The sequence below is a fragment of the Oryza glaberrima genome, chromosome 7 (assembly GCF_000147395.1).
Source record: "Oryza glaberrima chromosome 7, OglaRS2, whole genome shotgun sequence".
Classification (NCBI taxonomy): Eukaryota; Viridiplantae; Streptophyta; class Magnoliopsida; order Poales; family Poaceae; genus Oryza; species Oryza glaberrima.
In genome coordinates, this window is record NC_068332.1 from 14,523,945 (window position 1) to 14,538,346 (window position 14,402).

Sequence of the window (14,402 nt, forward strand, 5' to 3'; positions counted from 1 at the left end):
GACCCGGTCAAGCCTCACCACGGTCCACGCAGCAGCGGGCAGCGAGGAGGAGAAGATGCCGCCGCCCGTGCCGCCGGAGGAGCGGCGGAAGCCTTCGCCGGCGGAGTCCCGCCAGTGGACGCAGCGCTTCTTCCAGGTCCTCGGCGCCGGGGACCCCCTCCCTGCCCCCGCGGAGCTCCCCGCCGCCTACTCCGCGCTCGTCCGCGGCGTCCTCTCCTCCGCCGCCGTCTCCTCCTCCGCCTCCCCGCGCGTCTCCTGCACGCTCACCGTCTCCCCCGCCGCCGTCGTGAGCTCCCCCCCCCACCCCCACATCTCCTCCTCCGCTGAATCCTATCCTATTCCTACCCTAGCGTCGTGATGACGTCGTCGCTGCTCGATCCGCGACTTGCAGAACGGGTACAACACGCTCCACGGCGGCATGGTGGCGGCCGTGGCGGAGGCCGTCGGGATGGCGTGCGCGCGCGCCGCGGCCGGCGACAAGGAGATGTTCCTCGGCGAGCTCAGCACCGCCTATCTCTCCGCCGCCCGACTCAATGTGAGCACACACACAACATCGACCTCCTCCCAACCCCAACAGGCGAACCTACGTTTTTCTTTTTTCAGAAAAAAAATTGCATCGTTAAATAAAATTTGTTTCACTTATTGGATTATTCCTATCTTGGGTATTGGAGGGAAATTGATTACAGCGACCGATCTGTGGTTGGGGTAATTGGTGCTGGGTAATCTAGCAAGAGATGAGCTTTGTTTTCTTTAGGATTGTAATCTGGAAACAGCTAGTCCACCATCTGAGATGAAGTAGTTTATCTAGGACTGGTGGTAAATATATTTCAGGACTGCAAGAGGGTGGGTGATCCAGCTGTAGAAGGTGTATTTATTTCTAGGATGAATCAAAATCATCCAAACAGGGAAACAACTGTTCTAAACAGATGGTGAAATGAACATAGTTTATTCTTTTGTCACTTAAATAGTTCCAGTGATATATTTGAACCCTTTGCTATTCTCTTGATATATATGCATGTAATAATTTACCAATGAAAGCTGATTTTGCACAGGAACAATCCAGATTACAGAATTCAGTCCTTCTGGACATGGTGCCAGTTTAATAATGTGCAGACATTCCACAGCATAAAAATGTCATTGCACTACCACTTTACCGCACTGTGTTGCTAGCCTGGTGCCCAAACTCACAACATCATATACCCTGTATGAAAGCACAAATTAACCATTTCAACCACAACATACAAATGCAACTCCTCGTTTTCAGAAACTTCCATTTTATTAGAGGTTTAGAGTGAAGTGTGTATTCTTTTCCCTGATGTTCCCGTTGTTTGTTGATGCAGTCCGAAGTGGAAGTTGAAGCGCAGATACTCAGGAAGGGCAGATCCGTGGTGGTTACTACGGTTGAGTTTAGGCTCAAGGATACCAAGAAGCTCTGCTATTCATCTCGAGCCACCATCTACATCATGCCTGTGGTGAGCCTGTGAAAAACCACATGGTACGTGGATGACCAAGTGTTTGTTTACACAACAATTACTGTGTAGTATATATATGTGCATATATAGCAAATCTATATATGCCACATTCACAAACATAGATGAGAACATTATCATATGCCTATCCAGCAACCTTCCAAAGCTCAGATGCCTTGAAAGGCTTCCCTTTAAGTTCCGCATCCTTGTTATTTTCACTTGGAACTTCAGCCAACAATGAATGTATGTTAGTCAGGACATCCAGACAAGAAGTATATAAAAGATTAAACCATGCGAGCTAGTATATGATACAGTTCTGTTTTCACGCTTTGACCTTCAAGTCTTATTGCTCCGCAGTATTCATCCATGTCCTATTTAAACTGTGGTTTCCGTTGAATCAGATTCCTCGCAATTCAGATCCCAGCATACTCTTGTTCACGTTCGTGAGGTTTTTACGGAATAAATTAAATCTTAAAATGCTGATATTTAGGACACTTTCTTGCAGCAATAAATAGATATTTATCCAGTTTATACATGCCCACATACGCCAGTTTATACACGGCATCTCCCAGATGTTGGGCCATATATTTTCCTGTTCTATTCACTGCATTTCGTTCGTCATCCTGAGCTTCTAAACGGTACGATTTTTGTAAAACCTATATTTATATATAAATTTCTTAGAAAATTGTTTTAAATTTATTCACCCTTAAATAATTATCATAAATCATTCCACTATTCAGCCACTGCTTGCCTAGACGTCATATATTCTGTCAGAGTAACAATGTCACCCAAATACTCTTACATGTCCAACCATACCATTGCCACCTCTATTGACACGCCGACGGCATAACCATGATACTGTCTTATTGGGTCATCTATCTAGCTGTATATCCCTGCTGCATTTGTTGCATTTTGCATTCCACTGCCTGGACACCATTCTGTCTGTCAGAGGCACAAATTCTCTGAATTCTATCATGTCTTTTAACGATTTATGGTAGTTCCTTCGGCCCTCGGCATGAATAGGCCTGTACCCCCTCCATTTCATATTATAAGATATTTTAACCTTTTCATAATCAAACTTATTTAAGTTTGACTAAGTTTATAAAAGAATTAGCAATATCTATAATACTAAAATAGTTTCATTAAATCTAATATTGAATATATTTTGATAGTATGTTTGTTTTGGGTTAAAAATGTTACTATACTTTCTTAGAAACTTAGTCTTAAAAATGTTTGACTAGAAAAAAAAAAAGACAGTGTAGGGAGTAGAATTCATACATGTCCAAGCAGACCATTGCTTTCTAGTTACTGGAAGAAGGCACGGATACACATGCCATCATATACATGCATAGCACATACACGCAATGACAATGCAAGATTTTAATACAATGGGGTTGAAATGGGATATGATATCCATGACAATGCAAGATTTTAATACAATGGGATTGAAATGGGATATGATATCCATGTGGCCAAATACTCAGTTGGCCAGACCATTATAATTTAAGTTTTGATCCTGTGGTTGAATATTTTGAATGGACAAATCATTGAAGTATGGTACTTATAATTGGTTAGTTTGGTTAGCTAGTTAAGTTCGACAATTGAAAAGATTAGTTGCTACTTAGCTGAGTAATTGGAAGCTGACGTGGTCACATGAGCTTGCTTCATTAATATTCAGACATTCAGTTGATGGCAACAAAGTAAATCACGTAATTGAATTAAGAGTAGGAAATTTACATGATTTCTTTGTTAGTTACATAGAGAGAATACTCAGATAAGCCAGGGAACAGGGCAGCGGTGCCCTGTAAAAGGTGCAGTGGACACATCAATTTATACTTCCTCCCTATAAATCACCAATACAAGTGCATGACTTTCTTTTTCCGATTGATAATCTGTGGCTGGTCAGAGAAAACATGCCGAATAGCTATATTTATATTTTGAGTAAAGTTCATCACCGGTCCCTAAACTTGTACCGCTGTGTCATCCCGGTCCTTAAACTCCGCTGTGTCATCTCCGTCCCTAAACTCGCAAATCGACCGTTCAGGTCCTCAAACTTCTCCGACTGTGTCATCCTGGTCCCTAAACTTACAGATCACTCGTTTAGGTCCTCCAACCTGTTCAGTTATGTCACCCTGGTTCCTAAACTTGAATGTAAATATCATCTGGGTTAAATATGACTGTCTAAAGACTTTATATTTAAAAATAATTCATAACTTTTCCATGTGAAATCTAATGAAGACAAACTTTATATTAAACTTGTAGCCCTCGACCCGATCTATACAACTTTGTAGTTGATTTTTTTTATTTTAAGTCATTTTTTGGTCCCAAAATGTAATTTTAAAATTAAAATTCAAAATCTATAAACATGCAACAATATTTTGGGACCCTAAACATTTTTAATTCAAAAACTTTTCAACTAGAAAGTTGTAGGTCGCGTCGAGGGCTACAATTTTGATATAAAGTTTGTCTTCATTAGAGTTCACATGAAAAAGTTATGAATTATTTTTTGATATAAAGTTTTTAGACCGTCCTGTTTAGGGACCGGGGTAACACATCTGAACAAGTTGGAGGATCTAAACGAGTGATCTGCAAGTTTAGGGACCGGGATGACACAGTCGAACAAGTTTGAGAACCTGAACGGTCGATTTGCGAGTTTAGGGACCGGGATGACACAACGGTACAAGTTTAGAGACCGGTGATGGACTCTACTCAAAATATAAATATAGCTATTCGACATGTTTTCTCTGACCAGCCACAGATTATCAATCGGAAAAAGAAAGTCATGCACTTGTATTGGTGATTTTAACATGCTAGCTGTCACAAATCTCAGCACCTCGGTACTCGGGTGGTCGAGTATAATGAATCTGAGCGCTTTTGGACTGATTGATCGGGTCTATGATACTGTTTGGGAAACTTAAGATTATGATTATGAGAATTTGTTGGCTGACAGTCAGTTTATGAGAGTATGAAAGAGCTGAGTTTTTTGCTTATGGTTTCTAGTTAGTTTTCTGGATTGTACAATTATATATTCGTAGAATCTAGATCACAATTGAGAAGCTACAGAATTCTCTTAAATAGTTCCTATATACTATGGTAATACTCCTGTAGCTAGTGATCCTGATCCCGGCGCACTGAATCAACTCGAATTAGCGAATTTCTCTCAACATACTCGAAAGAGAGAGAGATTTGGCGAAACATAATGACTTGTTTCTCTATTTTCTTTCTTTTACTTAGGCCGTGTTTAGTTGCTTGTCAAAAATTTTTTTTGACGTATACGGATACAAATTTAAAGTATTAAACGTAGACTAATAACAAAACAAATTACAGATTCCAACGATAAACTGTGAGACGAATCTTTTAAGCCTAATTAATCCATCATTAGTACATGTGGGTTACTGTAGCATTTATAGCTAATTATGACGTAATTAGGCTCAAAAGATTCATCTCGCGATTTACAGGCGGACTGTACAATTAGTTTTTCTTTTTGTCCATATTTGATGCACCATACATGTGTCCAAACATTTGATGTGACAGAAAAGTTGGAAGTTTGAATAAAAAAGTTAGAATCTAAACACAGCCTTATTGTAAGTAAAATGAGTGGCTGACGATTGTGCCCCTCGATAAAAAACATCCTGTACCATCCCACACGATCGATCGTGACAAGTATGGAGAAAAGAAACAGCGCAATAAATTTGTCCGCTGAAAGCACACATCTCAGGATCATAAGCGAAAAGCGCCCTCTCCCCACGTAGTGCAGCCACGTGGCGCGCGCGGAAAGGGGAGATAGCGGAGCACGTGGGTATGCGACAGTTTTTCCTTTTTCTCGTGTTTTAAGGTATTTTTAGTTTTTACTAGAAAACTACCCGTGCGTTGCAACGGGGTAAAAACGTTTTTTATTCTATACATTATACTCCCTTTGGTTTGGGACCGAAGGCTCATTCCTTCCTTTCTAGCTCCAGTCCTAACCTAGTCCACTACCTCCCTCTACTCAACCTATCTTCGGCTCAGCCCACAAGTGGAACTGTATGCCCAGCTCGAACAATCTCGTGCCTGTACCATAATGCCGATCCTCCCATCAAATTCGATACTCCGGTCAAGCTCGGATAGTAGCCGATCCTCCCATCAAATTCTGTAATCCAGTCAAGCTTATATAGTCTCGTGTCCGTACGATGACGGAGCCGATCCTCTCCATCAAATCTGGTCCAATCTTTCTCGATCTCCAAAATTTAATCTGGTTGAGCTTGTATAGTCTGCATAGTCCTGTGCCCGTGCGATGACAGAGCCGATCCTCTCCATCAAATCCGGTCCAATCTTTCTCGATCTCCAAAATTTAATTCGTTTGAGCTAGCATAGTCCTGTGCCCGTGCGATGACAGAGCCGATCCTCTCCATCAAATCCGGACAGAGCCAATCCTCTCCATCAAATCCGGTCCAATCTTTCTCGATCTCCAAAATTTAATCCGGTTGAGCTCACATAATCTCGTGTCTGTACGATGATAGAGCCGATCCTCTCCATCAAATCCAGTCGAATCTTTCTTGATCTCCAAAATTGTTGAGGGATTTTAATCCACTCGATCTCCTTTTTCTTTTTTTTATTAAAATCTCTAAAATTGTTGAGGGAAAATGATGAGAGAGTAGTGAGGAATTAGTTTTTGCAATTAATTGGAGAAAGAAACACATGGGGAGGCAAAACAACATGGCGGTGACGCTGGGTTTGACACGACGAAATAAACCGCAAAAAAAAGCGACAAAAGAAAAAAAAGGGAAAACGGTGAAAAAAAAGAAAATCGGCGAAAAGAAAATAAAACGGAAAAAAACGAAAAAAAGGAAATGGAAACGAAAAAAAAAGGAGACGGACAGCGAAAGGAAAATAAAACCGAAAAAAGGAAAAAAAAAAGAAACAGACGGAAATTGTTGGCAGAAGCCTTATGTATTTTTTAATTATATGTAGTATACATACGTATATAAAGTTTGTACATATGTATATATTTTTTATACATCAAAAGTGTATGCGTATAAATACATATATATTGTATATATATGTGTTGTACTTTACATATGCGTATAAAAATTTATACATATGTATATAAAGTATATACTACGTATACACGTAGAGAGGAGAGACCAGGGTTTTAAATTTCGAAAATGACATTTCTGCCGCAGGTGGGTGATAGAACCGAAATTTCGGAAATTTTGGAAAAATTTCGTATGAAATTTTTTAAATTTTTGACAGATTTTGAATAAAATTTGACCAAATTCACAAAAAATTAAAAAAAAAACGAAATTTTTGGTCGAGATGTTAGGATTTCGGTGAGGGGCGAAATTTCTGAAATTTCAAGCCCTGGGTGACACTGGAGGGGGGAAATCCACTGCGCGGGAGTGCAACTACCCGTGTAGTATCCCCCACACAATGTCTTATAAGTCGGACTCACTCAAGAATAGTGAAAAAGAAACAACGACTGAAAACCTATGCGGTACAGTAACTTTGAACATTGAAGAAATCAAGAAAATGCCAACAACTCCCATTACACAAATATAAGTATTTCTAAGATAAATATAAGTATTTTTAGGTTATTTAGTACATGGTAGGGATTAATAGTTAGAAGAAAATATTTTAGGTTGCGTTCTGTAGCTGGTGAGAGAAGTTTTCTCTAGTTCTCTATGTGCACGCTTCCTCTTCCTTAATTACTAAACAATGTGTTTTGCAAAAAACAATCTATAGGAAAGTTGCTTTAAAAATCACATTAATTTGTTTTTAAAATTTAAAATAGTTAATACTCAATTAATAACACACTAATGGTTCACTTCATTTTACATATGTTCTCAATCTTCCATTTTCATGTCAAATCAAACATAGCCAGTGTCCGTTGTCAAGGAGATATGTTAGGGCATTAGGGGGTGAGAGATGGTTAAAGTGCGACAGTGTTTGGAGGTAAAATATGAAAAAGATATAAATAAGAAGTGATTTGATGTGATAAGTAATACCGTATATATTTTTTATATTTGTGAATAAATTCCAAATACTTTAAAATATAGGTACAGCCATATGGCGGATTCCCTACAAAAGAGAGAATACTCAGATAGGCCAGGGTACAGGGGTTCCCTATAAAGGTATGGCGCATTAAAGACGCACAATCGACACAAATCAAATTTATACTTCTCCAAATTAAAATATGAGAAAAATCAAAGAATTGCACAAACGTCCTAATCCAAGAAATACCATCGATGAACCCAACTTGAAAATGTCATCGTACAAACGCTTTTGTCACAGAAATACTGTCACCGTTAGATTTCCGTTAATAAAATTCCACTAAGTGCTATAAAAGACTATTTTACCTATATGAATTGTTGAAAACCAATTAAAACTTTTGCTCTTTCCATCAACTTACAATAATTTAGAGCAACCTACAAATTGTAAGCTGACGGAAAAAGAAAAACTTTTAATTAACTTTTAACAATTTGTTGAGATAGAATCGTCTTTTTATAGCACTTAATTAAGCATTGCTGACGGAAACCTAACGGCGATTGTATGGTTATTGTACTTGATGTGATTTGATGATATAAGTAGTACTGTATAATTTTTTAATATTTGTGAATAAATTCCAAATACTTTGAAATACAGATACAGGTAGAGTTATTTGTTTTTAACTTTCAGGTACAGGTAGAGTAGATTCGATTTGATGATGTGAGGCTGAGATCCAAAGAACAGCCCTATTTTTTTTTTGTCTAGTGATAAGCCTCCGCAGCCCTCGGTCCTATATATATCCATGCATGGTACGGTAATAATCAAGGAAGCAGCAAGCTAGCTAAAGCTAGCCCAGTCATGGAGAAAGAGCAGCAAGCCGGCCATGGCAAGCTCCCTCACGAGCAGCTGTTGCTGCAAGCCAGCACGGAGCTCATGAACCTCAGCCTGGGCTACGCCAGGTCCATGGCCCTCGGGTGCGCCGCCAAGCTCGGCGTCGCCGACGCTATCCACCGCGCCGGCGGCCGCGCCACCCTCCACGACCTGCACGCCGCGCTGTCCCTCCACCCGACCAAGCTCCCCTTCCTGCGCCGCGTCATGCGCGTGCTGGTCGCCTCGGGCGTCTTCGCGCAGGTCGAGGAGGAGGAGGAGGAGGATCACTACCGCCTCACGCCCGTGTCGTCCCTGCTCGTCACCGCCGGCGACGGCGGAGGCAGGAGCCTCCTGCCGCTGGTGCTCTTCCAGCTCTCGCCGCTATGCGTGACGCCGGCGACGAGCATGGCCGAGTGGCTCAGGAGCGGCGGCGAGGAGGAGACGGCGTTCGAGATGGTGCACGGCGTGGGATTGTGGGGCGCCTGCAGCCGCGCCCCGGATCTCGGTGAGCTCTTCAACGACGCCATGGCGGCTGACTCGCGGTTTATCATGGACATGGCCATCAACGGCTCGGGCCGCCAGGTGTTCGACAAGATCACCTCGATGGTGGATGTCGCGGGTGGCACCGGCGCGGCGGCCAGGGCGGTGGCCGCCGCGTTCCCGCATATCAAGTGCACCGTGCTGGACCTTCCTCACGTGATCGATTCCATCCCGGCTGATCATGGCGATGTTGTTCAGTTTGTTGCAGGTGATATGATGGATTTCATCCCCAAAGCAGATGCCCTCCTGCTTAAGGTCAGTTATATCCAATATATATAATGTAGTGTTGCTGACAACTTTTCATGGCGGACGCAGCTTCAAAATATAGATGGGGCGGAGAATGGAAATGTTCACTCGATAAAAGCAATCAAACACAACACATATCGTATTTATAGTTTAATCACATAACTGCCTCGATCATTATTTGTGGTGTGCGTGCATTATGAAGAGACGGACTAATTTGTTGGACGTTCACACCTACACCTTGTCATACCTAATTTTGATGGCCAATGACTACTATAAGAGGGTAGAGGGTTCTTGGGGATGTAGAGCGACACGGGTTGTAGCTGGATCGGTCGATCCACCCTGCCTAATGGGTAGATCCGCCCCTGTTTTCATGTATTGGATAGCAAGCTAAGTTAGTACAAAATTTAAGATATTTTAGATTATAACATTAATTCTTGATGATTACAGTTTGTGCTACATGATTGGAGTGATGAGGACTGCATAAAGATACTAAAACGATGCAAGGAAGCAATTATTCCTTCTAGAGCTGCAAGAGGAAAGATCATCATTATAGATGTTGTAGTTGGATCTGCTTCTGAAGCAATATGCCAAGGAACCCAACAATTGTTTGATCTGATTATTTCGGTTCTAACACCAGGGAAGGAAAGGGACGAGGAAGAGTGGCGCAAGATATTCAAGGAGGCAGGATTCACTAAATACAAGATTAGCCCAGTGTTAGGTTTTCGATCCATTATCGAAGTATTTCTATAGGTTTCCCAGTATATGGGAACTCCACTTTATATATATTCTTGCACTCTTGGGTGTGGTTGTCTTCTTTTATCATTGTCTTATGCTTCATGGACGCGCTATATATCGTTATTTTCTCTGTAATATATATGCGAGGATGTCCTTTCCCCTTTTTTTCAAGAAATCTACTAGCTAAATACCCGTGCTTTGCTACGAATTAAAGTAAATTATATGTATGCTAATATTGTTTAGAATAAATTAATTGTGATGTTTTTGCACATTTTTGTTCTTGTTGATGTTTTTGTATGATAAACTTGTATTATAGGAATAATTGTTAAGAACTATTTTGTAATATTAAAGCACATGAAGTAGTAATTGGTTAAAAAAACATGTAGGAGTAGTTGGTTAAAAAAAATCTATACAAGAGTTATTGGAGTGACCTATTCACTGCCGCCACCATTGCCTTTTTTTAAAAGGAGCCTACAACTAATATTAAAGTAAATCATGCCCTTTTCCATCTCCTTATAAAATTATCTTTTTACCCTTTCTATCTAAGTACATGTATCAATACTTAAATATTTTTTACGTGATACCTTTTATTCTAGAGCATTATATCTTTACTATTTCTGAAGTGCAAACACCGTAAAACTTCTCTTTATTCATTTCAAATGGAGAGTCTTTTGTTTGGTACCTTGGAATATAATGGCCCTGCTCGAATCTCCAACAAAAGTTGGATAAACTTTTGGATAAAAGTGGCACGCTCTTCAAACTGCTAAACGTGTGTTTCGTGCGAAAACTTTTTATATGAAAGTTGTTCTAGAATATCGGATTAATCCATTTTCAAGTTTATAATAATTAAAACTCAATTAATCACACGTTATTACCACCTCAGTTTACGTGAAACACTTGATTTTTATCTTTATCTTCAGAAGATTCAAACACCACCAATATCGTAATCAGGACATCGCGGTCATGTCCACATTATGAAGATTTGTGAAATCTGAAATCGGAACTTTACCTCAAGTGGATCAGTCTCCCCATCAAGCTCGACCATAACAAGAGCATTCATGCTGCATAACAATAGATAAGCTCGAATTTATATGATTAATTAACTTAATTGATGATATACATGTTACATTTTATAAAAAGCATACCTTATCTGTAAGGTAGTGTACCAAGGATGCGTGCACGCTCGTATTTTGTCATATACATTGATGTTTTCTGTGGGCGAGCCGTCTTTTTCATATTCCTTGTCATATACAGCATCCTCAATGTTACTATTTCTGGAATACAAACACTGTAAAGATTCTCTTTATTCATTTCAAGTGGAGAGTCTTTTGTTTGATACCTTAGAAGATAATGTCATAATCAGGACATCGCGGTCGTGTCCACATTATGAAGATTTGTGAAATCTGAAATCGGAACTTTACCTCAAGTGGATCAGTCTCCCCATCAAGCTCGACCATAACAAGAGCATTCATGCTGCATAACAATAGATAAGCTCGAATTTATATGATTAATTAACTTAATTGATGATATACAGGTTACATTTTATAAAAAGCATACCTTATCTGCAAGGCAGTGTACCAAGGATGCGTGCACGCTCGTATTTTGTCATATACATTGATGTTTTCTGTGGGCGAGCCGTCTTTTTCATATTCCTTGTCATATACAGCATCCTCATTGTTACTATTTCTAGAATACAAACACTGTAAAGATTCTATTTATTCATTTCAAGTGGAGAGTCTTTTGTTTGATACCTTAGAAGAAAATGTCATAATCAAGACATCGCGGTCGTGTCCACATTATGAAGATTTGTTTTTTTCCGTACCTTTTGTCTTCAGCTTTTGTGATTAATGAATTCTCTGATGAAAATGTATTTGCAATAATGTACATTAAAGGAGAATGGTAGAGCATGAATACATAGTTTGCAGTAAGATTTTTGTAACAAGCATATCCTATTTGCCACAATTACCCTTCCTTGAATATTCCTTGTTATGTAAAGACAACATATCTTACTACAGATATATGTATACTTTCTTTTGTGATTATATGAAAGATCCCCAACACCCGCATATATTGCATAGACACAAAAGTGTGCCCTCTTTTAAAAAAGGCTCGAGAGGGGATGATAGGAATAAAACCCTGAACCACACCAAGTTTCTACGAAAAATAACTCAGTTACATGTGTGGATATTGGCTTAATTATGATACCTTTGAGGATAATGCGGCCACAACTTCACCAATACAAAACAAAAAAAGTTGTTTCCTAGCCACACAAACATAAGATTTATTCTTAAAAAAAGAACGTCATGTGTTTGTTTCCCTATTCTATGAAAAAGTTCACACAAAGTATATACCATTTATTTTGTGCACAAAATAAAACCAGGTCTTAGCAAACTGTCACGTCAGTGTATACACATTCATCACAACCAAAAATGGGCATGTCAGCCAACATCTCTACGCATGTAGTGACAAATGAGAAAGCTGTTAGAATAATTGGGCTAGGCCCGATTTATTCTATTAAATCTCAAAGGCCCATAATAAGTGTTAAGGATAATAATACCACCTCAGGAATTAAGCGAGGAGTATCTCAACTTAAATAGGGAGTTATTGGAGGCTCCCTGTTGACCGGTTGAGGTGGGAATCGGAAAGCCACACGCGCGCGCCAGGCCAGGGCGAGGCTGGCGTGCATGCGTGCCGTCACGTCTCTATCCTGTTTGCAACCACGATCCCACGTTCCCACGACTGCCACCGTAACGGCGCGTGCACGATCCCACGATGTGTGTGCGGCAACTGGCTAGTCCGATCAGAACGATTCGCTCCCACGACTGCCTCCGTAACGGCGCGTGCACGATCCCATGATCCCACGACGCGTGTGCAGAATCTCTCCTGCTATATGTGCGTGTCGTCACGTCTCTATCCTGTTTGCAACCACGATCCCACGTTCCCACGACTGCCTCCATAACGGCGCGTGCACGATCCCACGATCCCACGACGTGTGTGCGGCAACTGGCTAGTCCGATCAGAACGATTCGCTCCCACGACTGCCTCGGTAACGGCGCGTGCACGATCCCACGATCCCACGACTCGTGTGCAGCAACTGGCGGAATCTCTCCTGCTATATAAGGAGGCCGCTAGTCCGATCAGAACGATTCGCATGCTTTCCTCTCCCTGGTGTTCTTCCTCCTCCGCGCGCGCCTGCTGCTTCTGTTTTCGCTTCCTCGCTTCTGATCGCTTGCACGCACGAGAGATCGGAAGGAGCAGGGCCTCCGAAACCACACCTTCGCCTGAGATCTGCACCGGGTAGGCAGGTGATCAGGTTTTTGGGGAGTGCTTCCCGCACGACTGCCCCGCACGACTGCTCTGTTCGTTGTTGTCTCGTCGTCCACCATGTCTACGCCTGGACACCTGGAGCCGGAGCTGCCGCCGGTGCCGGTGCTGCTGTCTCTGGAGATGGCACGCCGGGAGCCGGAGCTGTTGCGAACGTCAACACCAACGGAGGCAATTCTGCCTTACAATCCAGCGGAGGGCCATTCTCGGGGTATGTCCTTCTCTTGCTGTTAACTCATTCGTTCATACCGCTGTTAGTCGTATTAGTCGCAAGTCACTTGCGTCCTTGGTATGTGCATGATGCTTATGATACCTTAAGCATGCTACTGGTTATGCTACATGTTGTCACTAGATCACCCCACATTGTTCATGCCATGATTATTGTCTTAATATTTTGGATTAAAATATGCCGATATATGACCATATTTCCAGCAATCCAAAAACCTGATAGGTCATTTTCGGTAGTTGGCTTTGCTGCTGCACTGAAACCATATGCATTTGATGGTTCAAACTATAAGAGGTGGAAAACACGTGCACTATTGTGGTTGACAGCGATGCAATGCTTCTATGTTTCACGGGGCAAATGAAGTGAATCACCTCTCTCTCCCAAGGAAGAGGCTAAGTTCGAGGCTTCGGATTGCCTGTTCCGTGGAGCATTGATCAGTGTACTCGCTGACAACATAGTGGACGTGTACATGCACATGCCTTCCGGGAAGGACATGTGGGATGCACTTGAGGCCAAGTTCGGAGTTTTCGACGCCGGCAGTGAGCTGTATGTCATAGAGCAGTTCTATGACTACAAGATGGTCGATGACCGTTCTGTAGTAGAACAAGCTCATGAGATTCAGATGCTGGCTAAGGAACTTGAGAACAACAACTGTAAGTTGCCGGACAAGTTTGTGGCGGGTGGCATTATTGCCAAATTGCCACCTTCTTGGTCGGACTTTGCCACTTCTCTAAAGCACAAGAGACAAGAGTTCAGTGTTTCTGATCTCATTGGCTCTATGGGTGTTGAGGAGAAGGCGAGGGCAAAGGACAACCGGGGCAAAAAGGTTGAGGGAGGTTCTAGTGCCAATATGGTACAGAAGAAGAACCCTCATGCATCCCACAACAACAAGAAAGTCAAGCCTGATGTCAAACCCAAGGCTGCAACCAACTTTAAGAAGAAAGGCAAGGGAAAGGCAAAGGGAAGCTGCTTTGTGTGTGGCAAGTCTGGGCATTGGGCCAAGGACTGTCCTGAGCGCAAAGACAGGA

The 14,402-nt window shown here is 41.6% G+C and overlaps 2 protein-coding genes across 2 annotated transcripts; both read left to right on the forward strand.

Moving 5' to 3' along the window:
- Positions 1 to 1,794, forward strand: LOC127778699 (uncharacterized). The gene is made up of 3 exons (XM_052305321.1): positions 1 to 286; positions 392 to 535; positions 1,341 to 1,794. Exons 1-3 carry the CDS (start codon positions 56 to 58, stop codon positions 1,482 to 1,484), a joined length of 519 nt encoding a protein of 172 aa, XP_052161281.1. The 5' UTR covers positions 1 to 55; the 3' UTR covers positions 1,485 to 1,794.
- A 6,481-nt stretch (positions 1,795 to 8,275) lies between these two features.
- On the forward strand, positions 8,276 to 9,925 carry LOC127780474 (5-pentadecatrienyl resorcinol O-methyltransferase-like). The gene is made up of 2 exons (XM_052307388.1): positions 8,276 to 9,098; positions 9,537 to 9,925. Exons 1-2 carry the CDS (start codon positions 8,292 to 8,294, stop codon positions 9,837 to 9,839), a joined length of 1,110 nt encoding a protein of 369 aa, XP_052163348.1. The 5' UTR covers positions 8,276 to 8,291; the 3' UTR covers positions 9,840 to 9,925.
- Positions 9,926 to 14,402: the final 4,477 nt, after the last annotated feature.

Coding starts and splice junctions, on each gene's coding strand:
- LOC127778699 (XM_052305321.1), top strand. CDS start 56: ATGCCGCCGCCCGTGCCGCCGGAGGAGCGGCGGAAGCCTTCGCCGGCG. Junction 287..391: donor CCGTCTCCCCCGCCGCCGTC/GTGAGCTCCCCC, acceptor CGCGACTTGCAG/AACGGGTACAACACGCTCCA. Junction 536..1,340: donor TCTCCGCCGCCCGACTCAAT/GTGAGCACACAC, acceptor TTGTTGATGCAG/TCCGAAGTGGAAGTTGAAGC.
- LOC127780474 (XM_052307388.1), top strand. CDS start 8,292: ATGGAGAAAGAGCAGCAAGCCGGCCATGGCAAGCTCCCTCACGAGCAG. Junction 9,099..9,536: donor CAGATGCCCTCCTGCTTAAG/GTCAGTTATATC, acceptor TGATGATTACAG/TTTGTGCTACATGATTGGAG.